Source organism: Magallana gigas, chromosome 5, assembly GCF_963853765.1.
Source record: "Magallana gigas chromosome 5, xbMagGiga1.1, whole genome shotgun sequence".
NCBI classification, from domain to species: Eukaryota; Metazoa; Mollusca; class Bivalvia; order Ostreida; family Ostreidae; genus Magallana; species Magallana gigas.
In genome coordinates this window covers 9,508,835-9,526,966 of record NC_088857.1, presented here as the reverse complement: position 1 = coordinate 9,526,966, position 18,132 = coordinate 9,508,835, and the positions used below count along the sequence as shown (strand labels likewise).

General features: G+C 35.9%; 1 protein-coding gene and 1 long non-coding RNA gene across 4 annotated transcripts; one reads left to right on the top strand and one right to left on the bottom strand.

Moving 5' to 3' along the window:
* The first annotated feature begins 944 nt into the window (after nucleotides 1-944).
* LOC105342445 (uncharacterized) lies at nucleotides 945-17,619 on the top strand. 3 transcript variants are annotated; one of them, XM_034480959.2, is made up of 15 exons: nucleotides 945-1,020; nucleotides 3,311-3,394; nucleotides 4,698-4,817; nucleotides 5,177-5,300; nucleotides 5,726-5,901; nucleotides 7,575-7,712; nucleotides 8,140-8,172; nucleotides 8,283-8,321; nucleotides 8,428-8,514; nucleotides 9,097-9,273; nucleotides 9,593-9,658; nucleotides 11,172-11,229; nucleotides 11,489-11,685; nucleotides 16,039-16,056; nucleotides 17,186-17,619. In XM_034480959.2, the coding sequence occupies exons 1-15, from the start codon at nucleotides 975-977 to the stop codon at nucleotides 17,521-17,523; spliced, it is 1,701 nt and encodes a 566-aa protein (XP_034336850.2). In that variant the 5' UTR covers nucleotides 945-974; the 3' UTR covers nucleotides 17,524-17,619. The 3 variants fall into 3 exon arrangements, with proteins under 3 accessions (XP_034336850.2, XP_011447691.3, XP_034336859.2); XM_011449389.4 differs by having other exon boundaries at nucleotides 9,097-9,285; XM_034480968.2 differs by lacking the exon at nucleotides 9,097-9,273.
* Nucleotides 12,267-15,195, bottom strand: LOC105342444 (uncharacterized). The gene is made up of 3 exons (XR_010713835.1): nucleotides 15,000-15,195; nucleotides 13,888-14,346; nucleotides 12,267-12,707 (listed from the first exon to the last, which is right to left on the bottom strand). It is a non-coding gene; the product is annotated as an uncharacterized lncRNA (long non-coding RNA).
* Nucleotides 17,620-18,132: the final 513 nt, after the last annotated feature.

Here is an 18,132-nt window from a genome sequence, read left to right as displayed (position 1 = left end):
GTTGGGTGTTTGATGATCGTATTTGAGTTGTTGAAGTACTGTACTGCATGATGTAGATAAACTGGACATCTGGTGGGAACAGGTGTTTATCAAGCTGTTACGGATGAGGTCAAATTCGGGTCATTTTATGTGTATTTTACATGTACCGGTAAGTGCATTTCACAAAAATTTTCTTTTTCAAAATTCCAGAATTAAAGGAATTTTAAAATTCATTTTTGACATTTCGTGTAAGTATGAATTGTATTCGATGTCTGCAACTAGCAATATAGAAATATAGTTCCAATTTTTCCCAATGCTTGATACCTTTATATACTCCGTATGACCTAAGAGAGCATTTCACTATGGGGTGGGGGAGTGGTGGTACCCCACCATGCATTTTGACATGCAAAATATTGTACATGGATATTAAAAATCCTCATCCTGATGGGTTGGGAGGGGCGAGAATGTTTCATATTTTAAAATTTTGAACGATCTAAATCTTAATAATGTTATACATGTACTTTCAGCTTACCGACGCGGCCGACAGTATAATTTTACACTGACACTGTCCAAATAAAAGGGGATTCATTTTATCTTGCATGCGCGGATCTAGAGGGGGGGGGGGGGGGTCGGGCTGTCCCGACCCCCCCTGGAAAATGAAAATTTATTAAATTTACATTGTAAAATTATCGCGAAAATATGCCTCGGACCCCCCCTGGCAAACACAATTATCCTTCGGACCCCCCCTGGAAAAATTTTCTGGATCCGCGCATGTCTTGCATAACGTATCAACTACACGATGCGGTAAAAGAAACGCAGATAATTTCTGTATTCCGTCTTGATATTGTCAAGTTGCTCAGCTGTAAAAAGCACATTCCAAATCATAAACAGAGAAATTTAAAACCGCGTCCTTTTGATAGTCAAGATTTTATGATCGGGTTTGGAATTCCCAATAAAGTAGTAACTATGACGTCATCTTAGCGTCATTGACCAAAATGGATTTTTATTATTGCATTTTTTTGATGCACTGTTTCATTTCAGGTAAAATTTGTGATTATCCTCTTCATAACTTAAGCCTCAGTCCCATCCCGCAGAAAAACGCTGACGGACTTCCAACGAAAAACATTTTTTTCAATATATTGGCCCCAATTCCGATTGCTCGCGATCGTAAGTCTTGGCATGCGCATGTCGCGATGTTTTCTCTTGAAATAACGACGCAACAAGACTTGTCGTTTGTTATGATGCTTGAATTAGTAACATACAACGACTGACTACTGTATCCGTGAATTTTGCGCGGATCTAAATGGGAAGGGGGGGGGGGGGGGGCTGGGGTTGAAAATATGCCGTTCCGCAAAATGTCATTCGGAACCCGTCCCCCGAAAAAAACCTTGATCCGCGCATGTGTTTGTTTAGACTAGGTTAGTTAGGGCCTTTTGTTAATCGATCAAAAATAAAGAACCTTTTCTGTCGGCTTCCGTTGATGTCCATTGGCAATGGACCCGGATCACGAATTACTTGCTCTACGACGAAATAGTATTTGTTTAAAGCTGCTTGGTCCGATTTTTTTGTAATTACAGTATCAAAATTTTTTCCATACAAATCATTCATCTTAGAAAGTTATGGACTTTCTCCTATTTACACCAGCAGAATCAGTCTCCTTTCAAAGTTAGAAATATTCAAAGTGAATAAAAATAATTTCTCTTTGGGCAAACGAAAAAACAAACCAAAATGCATCACGGGAATGTTTAGAAAAGGAAACCGCTTGGTTTCGTCCCCCGAATGATTGGGGTTATTCAACCCGCATGCTATGCATCGATTGTAAAGAAAGCAGACTTTGGAAATATTAGCGAACAAAACGTACACATGTTTATTTGTAATTGTCTGATCATTTCGACCTTTATTTAAAGCGATGTCAAAGTCGTAATACAACCATACCCGTCTCGTCGTCAGGGGTGAAATTTAACATGAGGCGAAATAACGCGGTACCTTTTAATGTCGTTTGTTTTGTTAGCAAATTTTGTACGTATTTTTCTTCATTGAAATTTGGCATAATTGACGGGTAAAACTAATGCAATGTCTATTATTATACATATACTAAGCATAGCCATCGTTTAAAAGCGTGCATAAAATTTGATATAAAATCGGACCAAGCAGCTTTAACATTGATTCAGTATTCATTTCGAAAACTTTTCCCCACATTTTTACAAGCGTTGTGCATTCAAGATAGTGTTAACGCTAAGTCCGATAGTTAATCAGATCCTGAACAGAACAGTTACTGTCCGTTTTTATACGCTCCTCTGATTACGAAGACGGGATCGAACTCATCTATGGATTACGTTATTTCGCTGTGTTTATCATTCGTTGGACGTCCGGATTCGGTATCCATATTCGCGAGACACGTGCGCTATCTTTCTTAAAATGAAAAAATTACAATAACAAACCGTCAACCATCTCAAAAGTTCATGAAACGAAATTCAAAGCAGAGCAACACGGACCTCCAAATAGATAGAGGTAGGATCGGGTGCCTAGGAGGAGTAAGTATCCGGCTCTGCTGACCGGTCACACCCGCCGTGTGCTCTTTGTCGTAATCGGGGGAAAAACGGAAAAGTCTGTAGACAATTAAGTGATTAATTATGGTTTAACAATTAATGAAAAATGTTAGTCAGCATTCGACCCAGTGGATGATTGTATTTACTGACAAGGTCGTTTTATCGACCATAGAACTTCAAACGAAACTGTTGATAGTCCTGTTTTATCAACTTTGTCAGTAGCTTGCCTCGCCTACAAAGAGCATGCCCTTGCGTATCGAATTAACTGAGAGACAAAAACACCATATGCAGGTGATGAAGATATATTGCTACATAATTAAGGAAAGTTGACTATAGAAAAATTGAAGTCATCGCGTTTTTCATAAAGTTTTGTTGTTAGGTTACCATCAATGTCCATTTCCAGTAAAATATCCAAATATGAAACGGCTGACGCAGACTCTGGTTTCTTTTATTTCAAGTCCACTGGGATATATCGAGTCGACGTAAGAATGGAAATAACGATTGTTAAAATTGATAGTACGTCGTCGATATACCTTAATGATGAGTTGAAGGCCACAGCGAGTGATTTATTTTTTTCACGTACAAGTTTTTTAATAAATTCTGCTTCATAAGAATACAAAAATAGGTCTGCTAACAATGGGGCACAATTGGTACCCATTGAAATTCTAACAGACTGTTGGAAGACTTGATTTCCAAAAACTACATAGATGTTGTCTATCAGAAACTCAAGCATCTTTTTTTCAAGCCTTTTTTTTAAACTCCAACCATTTTACATTCTGCAGTCTCGGCTGTCCATGTTAAAGTGCGGGTGGACCATGAAGATGGTAGACCTGTGGAATTCTATGAAGAGGATTTGACAGAAGACGGTACACGACACAATTTTAAAACACTTGTTTCGAATGAAAACAATTTTGTTACATTCACGTACAAGTTTACATGCTGAATGAACACAGTTTAAAGACATAATTTCTTGCTCATATTGGAGATCTATGCACAATTTTTTAATGCTGTATATCGCGACTATACATACTGCATGAGTAGTCATGAAATATAGCCTCAGGAAATTGTATAGAACCATCTTAACAAGACCTTGGAATTTCGGTTGGACGTAGCTATCTATATCTTGCGTCAAAACAAGTTAAAATGACGCAGTTTATACACTGATTGCGTAGTCTAAGCTCAAAAGCCAGACAAATCTTGTTGATTTCTAAAAGCAATGGCTGAGTGACTTAATAAGCAATGAAATAGACAGGCCAACGTCACATTGCTGTTTGACACAACTACCCTAAGTCCAAGCTCTTGTTAAAGTGGTTTTATATGGCATTATATATATACAGTTTACGATCAAAAGTATAGCGAAAATGCTGTAGTTCGTAAATTATTCTTACGTCTTCGAGAATTTACTTTGAAAATCATAGTTAACAGAATATATGCCTTATTTAACTCTGTTTCGCGATCCCCCGTTTTGTATCAAATGGCGAGTACAAAAAATTGCGAGCGCAAAACTTTTGCTATAATTTCACATGTCAGAAAATAGAACGAGACTTAGAATTCGCGTGGAATAGTTCTCGCGATTTTACAAGTGTAAAATATAATATATTTTTGTCTGTGATAAAACTACAATGCTATATGTTCAAATCTATCATAAAGCCATTCGGGCTTTATTGGATTTGATCACGTTCCCGACTGTAATGATCACATCATAAAAGTAAAAAAAAAATGATTCTTTATCCCTGAAGTTCTACATTTACCAAACATGAATTATCATAGTCGTATATATTTTAGCAAAATTTACTATGACATTAATCTACAGACAGATAAATTTAGATTAACTTATAAGTGAACTATATTATATTTAAATCAATTTCGTTTAGCAGACCAAGAATAAAAAAACCCTAAAATCTATGATCTGTAAACTATAGTTTATAGTCGATGAACATAGTTTATAAACTTTTAACCCATTTTTGTTGAGAACAAAAGTTTGTGTCTTTTTGAATGTAAATGCATGTAACATGTCTACGTATGGCAAATATATATACACTAATATTTTTTTTAAATTTGTATATTAAGTGTCACACGTTTTTATAGATTAAGATCGAATCACTTGCGATATACATGTATGCATGTAATATATTTCGGTATGTTTAATGATCTTTATATCTTGAAAAGATTTTGTGGAAAAACCACCATTTGAAATGGTTGACCGAAACAAACGTGCTTCTTATGACGACAGACCCCCTCCACCTCAGAGCAGATACAGGAGAGACATTTACTCGCAAGACCTTAATAGTAGGAATTCTTTTTCAGTATATGAATGAATTTATTAGCTACAGAATTTATACAACAAAAAACAACTGGATTGGACAAACAACGATAAATAAACCACGCGTGAAGCTTTCATAAAGCGGTTTATAAAATAGCACTAACTGTTACAGCAGACTTGGTTTGAGTATATATTCTGAAGCTTATTGAATTCATTCATTATAACTAATTCATAACAATATATCATCGAATCAGGAATTCATAAAAAATGTAAGTTTAATTAATTTTATATTATTGAGAGAAATACCGCGTTTCAAACTGAAACTAGATTATAGATCGATTATGAATATAAATTGCTTCATGCAAGCATAAAATTATTTTTCAAGTGAGGAGGAAACCAGAATGTGATAGGGATATGAATAAAATGATTAAGGAAAACAAAAATAAACCCATTCAGCTGGCCTATGTTGTGGAGCCGGGAGAAGATATTAAACTTATGTGCCATTACTGGTAAGATTCTTCCTGTCAGTGCGATTTCTTTGAATACTGGTCTCGCTAATAAACTTATGAACTTACTACACAGGTGAACATCTCATTCCAACTTGGTAGAGAATGGTAAAAAATAGCGATAATATTGAAAGGTTTGAATATTATATCATATATGTTCTAAACACAGATCCATGTATATAACAGGCTTAATAAATGTTTATTATCATGAACTACATTTCTTGGTTTATTGAGTTTATATAAAAGCTAAATTACATGTTTGTCTTCATGTACAAAGGGAAGAGTATAATTCCTTGCAATATCGTTATGGTCTATATTTTGTAGTACGTGTAAAATATAGAGTTTCCCGCCATATGTTGTAATAATTTATTTATTATGATCAGTTACCACTATCTTAACTTGACATCGTGTTTGTATACATATTTTAGTGGGGATTCGTCAGCATACACTGGGATCATTGAGTGGAAGCGACTTATTCGCCAGACTTCCGCCGACGGTCAGTTTGTGATCAAGACTGTAGAGGAGGACTTCCATGATATCGAGGCTCTGAACCGCTTCACTAAGACAACAGACTGGAGCTTGGTCATCAGGAATATCACGGAAGGTATATATCATGGGATATTAAGGAAGGTATCATGGGATATCACGGAAGGTATCATTGGATATCATGGAAGGTATACATCATGGGATATCACGGAGGGCATATAATATTATAACGGAATATCACTGAACTTTTCTCTGAACCAATTCTTATTCAAAACTAAAACTATGTAGTATACTTCGAATTATTGGAGGCAGGTCTGATATGCCCTGCAAAAAATATTTCTGCAAGATTGGAATTCATTCTTATACTTTATATAAACAACGTGCCACGTTTAAACCAATGAAGTGGGTCATTTCAGTCCGAGGGAAAACAACACTAATTGTTTTGCCTTGGACTAAAACGTGGCAACACCACTGAATATTGAATAAACTGGTCACATGATTGCTGTCTACATTTCTATGTCGCCAAGTAGCAAATATAAGACTCCAACATGGGCGACTTTAACGTCTTTTTTCATCATATATCTTTCTTCAATTTATTGATATACAATAAGTTTGGATCAGAGACAATACAAAACACTTCTTAGGTTTGTTACTGACGGTCTACTGAAATTAATAAGTTGTTAAAGCACATAAAAGACCCAGCTTCACCTTGCATTCTATGGACAATTTGATGTGTAAGCAGATCTATTATTTTATTTGTCAAACAAAACGTACAAGTACCCTGTTATGTCTCTTATCATCAACACTGTCCGACAACAACAATGTATAGGTCTGTCTGACAACAACATTTTATAGGTCTGTCTGACAACAACAATGTATAGGTCTGTCTGACAACAACATTTTATAGGTCTGTCTGACAACAACAATGTATAGGTCTGTCTGACAACAACATTTTATAGGTCTGTCTGACAACAACATTTTATAGGTCTGTCTGACAACAACAATGTATAGGTCTGTCTGACAACAACAATGTATAGGTCTGTCTGACAACAACATTTTATAGGTCTGTCTGACAACAACAATGTATAGGTCTGTCTGACAACAACATTTTATAGGTCTGTCTGACAACAACAATGTATAGGTCTGTCTGAAAAAACAATGTATAGGTCTGTCTGACAACAACAATGTATAGGTCTGTCTGACAACAACATTTTATAGGTCTGTCTGACAACAACAATGTATAGGTCTGTCTGACAACAACATTTTATAGGTCTGTCTGACAACAACAATGTATAGGTCTGTCTGACAACAACAATGTATAGGTCTGTCTGACAACAACAATGTATAGGTCTGTCTGACAACAACATTGTATAGGTCTGTCTGACAACAACAATGTATAGGTCTGTCTGACAACAACATTTTATAGGTCTGTCTGACAACAACAATGTATAGGTCTGTCTGACAACAACATTGTGTAGAAACTATGTAATATCTATACAATACAATTTTTACAGCATAAAAACTATGTTAGCATTGGTACAGTATAGAAACTATGTAATATCTATACAATAACAAGGTTACAGTATAGAAACAATGTTTTGTCTGTACAATAACGTTGCTACAGAACAGAAACTACATGTTTGTATAAGAAGCCTGACAGCAAAATTGTATAGAAACTATGAACGTCTGATAACAGCATTGTATTGAAACCATGTTTTGTCTGTCTAACGCCACCACTGTATAAGAGCCATGAAATGAATAAGAATGAACCCTGTAAGGTCTGTTATTCAGCCGATGCAGACACCTACTTCTGCATCGATGCTTCCAAGGATGTACTGGTGAAAGACAAGATGAACTTTGCTGGAATGAAGGAGATGTTTACAGCTGACATAACAAAAGAGAAATTTAGACTGTATTATCACCTAGACAGTAAGTATGGATTAATTGATACTCCTCAGTCTGTAAGAAAGGAATTGATATGTTATTGTTTTTATCACCCAATAGTTGTGTTTGACGAAGTGCAATGTGTTCATAGGCTAATGACGAAATCCAAGGAACCTACATACATACATTGTATTTATGTGAACACACTCACACACGAATGTACATATACTTTTTAATAAAGTGCATTATTGAACCTCTTATATCTTCCTTTGCTTAAGTAGTTATCTTTAAGAAAAATAAACCAAAAATTTATGCATACAAGTTTTGTTTTTAGTGTATTTGTATGTTTTTACATATAATTACCTTAAATGCTTTATGATTGACAAAGAAAATTATTTAATGTTTATTTTTCCAAAAAAACTGGAAAGATATAAAGTGTTTCAATTTCCAAAGTCTTGATTCAATCTTTCAGTCGTAAAAACAAGTGATATTCCAGCAAAAATTGGTAAGTAAATTGTAATGAAACTTTGCTTGACGTTTATGTGGTATATGTGTAGTTTTATTTGTTGCATTTAAAATCATATATTTATATGGTTATTTATTTACCATTTCTAGTTACTGCCACAGACAGGCTTATGGAGCCAACAAGAGACGGTGAGTAGTGTAAACCTTACACTAACAACAAATAATTTGAAAATGAAAAGTACATGTGTCAAACAAAAAACATTCGAATTCAATTTTTTTCTTCATGAATTTGTAGTCACATTAAATTTGGAGTTTTACTCGGATTGGAAGGAGTGGAGTTCTTGCTCAGTGTGTGGGAAAAAGGGCGAGCAGAGAAGACGGGGTAAGACACACCGGCCCAGTTATACCCGGTATAACGGTTACTCAGTGGTTTGCCATCACATCTTTACAAAAGAATTACACGGGTCTGTATAAGCAGGCACCCTGTATGAATTAGGGCTAAGACTGTCAGTCTTTCTAGGTGAAGACATGGGACCTACACGATACATATGATAGCAGCGGCATATGTAATCTCAGATGTTTTAAAATGATTTTACTTGAGGAAAACTGTATTTCTCTCGTAATTACATGTATAATGACTTTTGCTCTAATATGCGCATCTATGTAACTCTAGATTACTCCAAATTAAGCTCGTAAATGACGCTGAAGCAATAGTTATCCGCCCTATATATAAAAGAGTAATTTAAAAAACGTTACATTTCAAAGAGAGGTGCGAAGAGAAAACTAGTAATGATTATGAACTTCACGTGTTCATGTATCTATGATTCCAACTGCAAGTTCACAATCTTATCGGGTTTTTTGTGTGCAATAGATGTTGATCAGCTTGTTACTGCCTGAATTTTCAGTGAATATATTCCCCTAAGTGACCGTCATTCTGCTTATACTTTTCTTTTCTTTCTGATAGGTGTATGCACTGTAAGAATTCTTAACAATGAGCAGTACGTAGAGCCTGCTTATGTATACTATGCACTTGGGACGTTCAAGAAAGGGATACCGTGTAGATCTACCATGTTCAATGTGTATGGGGACCGGTTCACGGACAGACCGGACGAGATTGCGATACAACAGTGTAACATGTCTTGTAAGCTAAACAGTTAAGTATAACGGATCCAGAAAATTTTTCCCCGGGGGGGGGGGGGGGGGGGTCCGACTGTTATTTGTTTGCCGGGGGGGGGGGGGGGGTACGAGTCATATATTTGTTATTTTTATAATGTAATTTAAAGAAATTTGAATTCTACAGGGGAGGGGGTTCGAACCCCCCCCCCCCCCCCCCCCCCCCAACCCCCTCTAGATCCGCGCATGAACTAGTCTCTTAAGGTTGATTATTACGACAGAGAGATTCACATTGAAATAAAATCTGGATCAAAGTGACTAACAATTTCCCTCTTGTTCATTTGCAGTTTCGGCCATAAAATTCTCTAGATTGAATTCAGCAGATATAGTCTTTGAAGGAGTTCAAAGAAAATGTAAGTTCTAATAAATCTCTCAAGTTCAATAATTTCAATAGAAGATGCATGTAAATTCCCTTCCGGTTCTGATAAAAAATATATATTTTAATGAGTTATGTAAAACCCCATGGGCTGAAATTGCGAGATGTTTCGATTGTGGACATGAACGATTATTCTGAAGTATGACAGGGTGGTCATCATTTTTTAAAGACAGGTCCATAAAAAATGTCCAGGTGTCCCTTATCTGTGTGATGTTAACATTTTGACAGTTTTGAAGATAGAGCAAGATCATATGGCGTGATACCACGCCCTTCTCAATCAGTACTTTAATCAGTCAACATTATAAAAAGGGAATATGAACTCCGTTTGGTTGTTCACAATAACTTAATCAATAGGAAATAATGTAGCAAAGAAGATTCATATTTCGTCACCATGTGTTCTCCTACTGGTCATAACTTGAGAATTAATTCTACATAATTCTACGGGGAGTTCTTAATAATGGGTAGAAATGAATGTATGTAATTTGATAATTTTGAGAGAGAAAAAAATAGCCTACCGTATTGTCAGCATTGTATGTCTCAAGGGAGGTAGGAATATCAATATTCTTTTCTTCTGATTGACATGAAAGTCGTTAAACCTGTCCGGGCCTCGTCATAATGGCATGAAACCAACATACCGGTATTATATATTATGTCACTATCTAACAGACTTGTTAAACAAGATATTCGGTGTCTAGTATAGAATAACTTTGATTTACAGAATATATATACATTATTCAGGATGCATTGTATGAACTGTAAAACATCACAGTGTGAATTACACAATGCCATCATATGAACCATGAAATATAACTGTAAGATCTGCACAGTAGCATCCTATGAACTGCAAAGTATCAATATACAGTACCATTCTATGAACACTAGGGATTTTCCTATGAACAATACTGGGTACATCCTATTAAAACTATCCAGAATCGTCCGATCAATTGATCCGGATACATTGTTTACACTATAAATTATCATTTTATTAACTATAAAGGAAATTACCTTCAAACATTTTAGTTTCGATTATTTTTAAAATTAACAGAAATGGATAGATACCTGTACAATCAATTATAAGCGAAACTATAGCGAATTGTGGATTTTTAAAGTAGGTTTTTATAAATACTTTCTTTGATGTAGGCCAATCTTATGAATTATGCAAATAACATATTAAATAAGACATTATTATAACCTAACAGTTTGTAGGATTCAACGTCACAAATGTACTGTACATGATTATTCATCGGTGTAAAAAACAGTAAAACACCACTCCCAAAACACGTTTCTATTACTGCACTATTTATCGTCTCAGTTTACGGAGTCTTGACATTGAAAGTTGCGATCTGAAAACCCAAAATTCTTTACGAAACTTCCTTTCGTGTGTAAACTACCTAAATATAATATTTTTAAAATCTTTTAATTTTTATTCTGACACATTAAATCAAACTTGCAGTTAGTGTAAACGCTTTTCTCTACGCATACTCTTTCAGTTCCTGTGGATACGGTGAAAGTTCCAGAGGGGGGATCGACGGTCATCAAATGCAAAGGGCAAGTTTTGCACTCCCATTATATCTACCAAAACTCATAAAGTATTGTCTCACTTCAGTGAGACATAGGGCGGGCGAATATGAGACAACAAATTAATATCTGGTCACGATTTTGAGCTTAATGACTAAACGATAAAGAAATAAAATGTAAAAATAGGGAGATATCCATTGATGAATACTGTGACATTAACATAATAAACGCTGTTCAAAGATTGCTATCTAAAGTACACTTTATATGAATAAAACATTTATTTTTACAGGGCCAGTCTGGACGACATAGTATACTGGTTGAATAACTCGGAGTACATGACGTCATTTGCTGTTTCCCACAACACTTCCGGTCGCGTAACCATTGATGTATACGGTAATCTGAGGATAACCGATGCAAAGAGTTACGATGGAGGCCTCTTGGAATGCTGGATCAGAATGAAAAAGACCAGAGCTGTACAGTTTATAGGTATCGCTGCACAATACTACAACCTCTCTGTTGTTTGTTGTTTAAAATCCTATCGAGAATTTTTACCTCATCGTCACCAGCTTATAAAGAGACATTGGATAGGACAATTAATGAACCGTACAAAGACATTATCATGACGTTTTGGACTTCGTTTTTGTCCTATTTGATAAATTACCATCATGTCTAAAACGCAATTTGAATTCACTACTTAGGGATTACGATCAAAACATTAATGTTAACTATATCGCCACGTTTTATTATGGAAATTCCCAACGCTATTTTTCTAAATATAATCTGTCCAGCAAATGTTTTCATTTACATAAAGGATTTGTATTTCTAATAGGACAATTAAGGAAATGAGTTTCCTCAGCGTATAGTTACATATAGTTATTAGGTTGAGAATTTTTCGAGTCGAAGTTACACTGTGTTTGTGCCATACAGTATGAATTATATTTTATGATAAATCCTCGACCTCAAAGCTCAAACAATCTCTTCATTACGGCCGTTACTCCCTTAGAATACAATCACACATGGTTTTGTTCGATGAAACAGATTCCCACCAGGAATGAATTAAATCACGCTTGTGTCTACGAAAATAATTTACTAAATGCACCTTCCAATAAAACAACCAACATATCTGGTTAATTTTCTCTAAGTATACAATATTGAATACAGTTATAAAATATTCATGTAGCAACAGCGGGAATTCTGGTAAAATTAATAACAGTGAACAAAATGAATCAGAGACTGCTAAATCAGTAAATATAACAAACTGAAGATAATTTTTCCCCAAAAATAAAAATTATACGAAAATAAGCCAGAATGTATAGATTTTGCAAAAACAACAGATCATAATATAAATTTTGAAACTTCCATTACGTAAGGAAGAATGTGAAGACGGTAATTAGAATAATGACCACGATAGCCAGGAATGACGCCGCGCAGAACGAACCGGTGTTACAGTTGGCGCATGCGCCGTCTTTCTCTTCCTCGTCCTCCAACTCATCGGTATCTGACACCCTCTGTAAAATGAAGATAGAGTCATCATACAACAACAGCATTTCAGCTTTATATTTCCTATGTCATATGAAAATCTAAAGAATTGACCAATATTTGATACTACTAAGTATAGTTTTAATATTGTTTCCATGGGAACGCAGATATTTCCAGGGGGTAAAACAATAAAGGGGAGAAATCTAAGAAGATAAATGTACACTGATTTTCGAACATTAGTGATTAATTGCTAACAGCTAGCTATGCAAAATAAAGGTCTAGAGTAGAAGGAAACCCTTTTATTAAGAAACCAAGACTTTGCAAGATGCAGTTTTTCCCAATGGAAATTGCTTTTAACGCTATCAAAAATCAGATCTTATGGAAAATCGTTTGTGTAAGCCTGGGGGACAATCTTTGTTCTTGGAAAACACATAAGCTTAGTATAAAGAGAATCATTAAAATCGCTATTTCCGATGCTATCGGCGGTGCATTTTACATGCTTACTTCAATACCAATTAATGATCATGGTAGATAAGCCACTCAGAAGACTGAAAAATGGGTCATTTTAAAAAGTTGTAAAGATTTATATCAATTTTATGTGTGACAAAAATACTATATGTCTGACAGGCAGTTTTACTTTAGACAGTTAGGTCTTAAATGCACCCACAAAATGATGGTTTAAATAATTCTAGCCATTGATAATCTTGTCTAGCCTGGCCCGGCGTTTTCAATCAATATATTTACTGCAGCTCAAAAATTGATGCAGAACTGCAACAAACTCTTTGTTCTTAGCCTACACTTGATTGTAAATGAGTGAATTGTGTAAACCTGCAAACCGAGTCAAGCCTAACCACACCAGAGAGTGAGTGACAATAACACACTGGGAATGTTGATGGACCGTCACAGCCTTACTTGCCACACAGGCAGTGCACAGAATTGATGTTTCCTTTATCTTTTCTAATAATAAATAAGTAACACAAGACTGAATAGTATGGTTTGAGTTTTAAGTCGAACCAATGGTTTTACAATTTGACAAACGGCGGCGTGCAGGATACATTGAACCCGTTATCAGTGAATGATAGTGTGTTGATGAAGCAGGTTTAATGAACTTTATTTATTAATGATATTGCTTTATTGCTTCCATGCATGACATACTGCATGACAATAAAGCATGTATGCTTAAGCTTGTATTTAATTTGGGAAACTTACATTTGCATTGGAGATCATTGGTTCGCGTTCAGCACTATCTTCTGTTCCCGAGGAAACAAGGGAACTCACTGTTCCTTTAGCGGAATCAAAATGTACCGTTACGTCATTTGATACCGATTGGTCACAATGCCCTTCACTATTGACTTCATGTCTTTGCACTTGTGGATGAATACTAGTGTCGGCATGAGTGTCTAACAAATGACGTTGAACGATGACGTAATTGCTGCAATGTTGACATGGCATTGCTTGAATTGTACCGGTCTCTAGCCCCTCTCTTCCACATATACACACATTCAGCCGAGGCACAACACCGTGTTGTGGACACACACATAGTTCAGGGATTCGCGCACCTGTCGAATTAGAATCGGGTGAACTCTGGGACGGATAGGTAAATGAAGACGATGAAGAGGGTTCAGAGTTTACCGCTTCATGGTATGAGGGGGGTGGGGCTTCCATTCCCTGTAAAGATCAGAACAGAAACTAAAGTACACTTTCCAGTCTTTAAAATATACATATTTACTTTAAGAACATTTAGTCTTTTTTTCGATTTCACCCACTTAGGAGTCATTCAGTTCTTTATTTACCCACCGACAACATTTTCCACCATTGTCTCCAGCAAATTCAAACATTGATTAGGCTCGGAGAGTCAGACATGCAATATCCTTAAGTGTATTTACTTGACATTGTAGTGGGCTTTGAAAGAGCTCTTTTTTCACCACTCGAATCTGAAGCATTTCAAGATGTGTATCTACACTGTTAAGAGTATCTCGGAAGAAGGAAGACAGAAGTCTTCCATCCTCAGACTCAGTATCGGGGTAATTGGCAGTAGCATTTCATTTAACGTGGAGAACAAATTCAATTTTATACACAGGATGTGTTGGAAATTGAGAAATCAATGCCTCCAGTGCCAGAAAGTACAACATTCTGTAGTCATAGAAACCAATTAAGTGAATCGTTAAAAGTAAAGAAAACACTTTGGTTTCACTTTACGCATCGCATGTATTTTATAAATTGGGGAACCCGAATCTTTATTCTCGAAATATAATATATCAGATATTTAATGAACAGTTTGAATACTGGAATACTTCGATGGAATATAAAAACAATCCTACCTGTTTTTCCAGAACGACATTTATTCAATATACAAGATGTCGTCTGCATGCCGTGACTAACCAGTACTTTCAGCCATTGTCGGCTGCTGCTACGGCTGCTGTGAAAATGTACACATTATGATAACTATCTTCAAGAACGATAATCACCGCCACCAGGAGAAGGGCGATCGATCGCGCGAGCCGGTGAACCCTATCTCACGCGCATGCACACGGCAGCTGTCAGCACTGGGAAGCCTCAGCATTGATTGCATCCGAATAAATATTGTATAATTCTGCCAGATTTTATTTTGAATGGAGGACATAATTCCCCAATTACAAGTTGATTTTTCATATCGACGGACAGGTTATGTACTTGGGGCCCAACCTTACGCTTATTGATTGTGTTCCTTGATGATCGCGCGTTATCAAAATCAAAGCAGTTTTACAATGAATTAGTATAAAGCAAATAGGAAAATTATATACATGTATAATTATCTGTTACATACGTGGGTGTTTATATTTGTTTGGGCGTTTGAAGATTTGCGTTAATTGGTTGCCTTTAATTTTAAATTGTTTTGATTTGAAATGATACCTAACTTTAAATATTTTTTTAAAAAGATGGTTAGGGTTTCGCCAGAAAAACCTTCGACAAATAGCTTTCAAAGAGAAAAATCCATATAGAATTCGGGAGCAAAACGAAAAATGTTTTCAAATTGGACTATTTCGTGCCAAAGCCAATTTAGTGTTGCAAAACCATTCCTTACGGCATCGGGTTTGTGGTCTCGTGATATGACCTGACATTTTTTGAGTGGTCTGTGGGTTGCAACAGCCTCTTCCGAGATCATAACGAACTATCTGTATATAGAACAGAGTCAACGGCGGGGGCCTTGCGAAAGGATTAGATAACTTCTCGACATGATGTTAAACAACAAACAAACGAAATTTATTAAACATATTTCTATATTTGTATTATTTTTTTGCATACATTCGCTTTGATTTCAAATTTATAAAAAAAATTCCAGACATTAATAACTTATTTTTATGCTGTCCTCGTTTTCAGTGACATCAAGCGACCCCGGTAAGTTGTTCTCAGTCTCACATGTACAATGCTGATAATGAATCTATATAATTTTCATCTGATCCAGTCTTTCCACAGACATAGGACCAAATTTTTCGAACAACCTCATCAAATTTTTGCACTTCAAATTGATATCTGTCATTTGTGATAATCGTGTTACATTTATTTTAATTTTATCACAGTATATTTACATTTTCCAGTGTCTTTACCTGTGATAACGCTACGTATCGATCTTGTACTATATAACTCATAAAGCCAAATTGAGGCGCCAGCGGGGTTTGCTTATTTATATTTAAATATTTAATCGTACGATGGTTTAAAGTTTTATAAATGTAAGTAATAATGAATCATTCCTTGAATATTATGAGGTGATAATTTTGGTCGGGGCATGATCAAATCTGTCATAAAGCCCTTTGGGCTTTATTGGATTTGATCACGCCCCGACCAAAATTATCACCTCATAATACTCAAAGAATGATTCCTTATTCCTTATATATTCCATATAAACTATATAACTATATAAACTCCTTTGACGTTTACTATTGATGACTCTGGGAGTTTGTGCCAGATTAGTGTTAAATGAACCTCCAATTCAGGCACATAGCTTAATGGGGGGAGGGGCACTTTTTCTCGCGGCAACTAATTTTCTTAGAATTTTAGATTTACCTATAAAAATTGAATTATGATGGGGTTGCCCCCCCCCCCCCACTTTTTGGGAGTATGAAAAAATGGAATGAAAATAAGGAAATGAAGAGTGAAATTCAAGTTATAGATATACTACACTACCCCCCACCCCCCCCCCCCCCCCCCCACTTTAAAAAACGATGCTACGTGTCTGCAATTTTCGACAATCATTGGCGTATGTAAGACAAATAAGATGGAGTTATCATTGGGTAAAATCCAGTTCAACTTAATATAAATGACCAATTTTTTTTATTCTTAAAAATGAATAACGGTATGTAGAGAACTTGAAAACCAACAAATCATTTCATCGACAAAAACGAAAACTAGAAGAAAAATTAAGCTAGATGTTCCTCTTCCAAAAAATAATTATTAGTCTCATATCATTATAGCAATTCTTACAGGCTATCGATCACATCTTAACTAATTTCCCGTTTGTTTTTACCAGACGCCTGGAAGCGACACCTGAAATATGTAATGTACAGTTACTTCATCAATTTCTGTGTGTTCCTCGCCTTGGTCTTCGTCAAACACTGGCACCGCCAGGTCCAGACCGTCACCGGATACAAGCACCACGCGCTCCACAAAGACGACCTGGACAACAACTATACGGAGGAGGGGGGCAGGCCAGACACTAACGTCAATGCTTGGGACCCGGGCGATAGTACGGCGGAACTTAACGAGTCTGACGTCAGTGCCCAAAGTTATTGTGAGCACGTGCACGGGTTCCACGAACTGCCGACGTCGGGTGGTGACGGACAGGCGTTTTACATAAGGCACTATTAGAGGAAAATATTTATTGTGATATTTACGTTGTTTTTTTTGGTCCAGATTGGAAATTATGAACGTAATTAACCTTTAAATAAACTTAAGTTACGTCTGTCTTATTCTTGTTTTTTAAATAATTCATCTGAGCTGGACTGAAGGATATACATGTGGTCTTTTTTATACACACACACACACACACACACACACCGGTATATCGATTGGTCGACACCTTCATCGATCTAAGAAAAATCACAGACTGCACGAAATAATTATGATGATGTCAGACTTGAATTCATATATAGAGGACGATTTAGTTGTTTCTTTAAACTACCGTACTGATGTAATGTACATTAACAATAATTTAGTTAATTATAATTATTTTATGCTATCAATTTATTAAATGTAATTTGTTAAATGAAGGATGTAAATATAAAGAATAAAATGCTTTCTCTGATGATGCATGCGGGTTATGAAGATAGGGACTAGCGATCATTGCAGATAAAATGTACATACCCCGCAATCGCAGATGCAATTTTCGCTACATTCATTACCCGAAAGAATCACCAAAGAAGCATTTCATTGTTTTTTAAAAATGATTTAATCCAGACCCTCCCTCTTTTCAAGTTA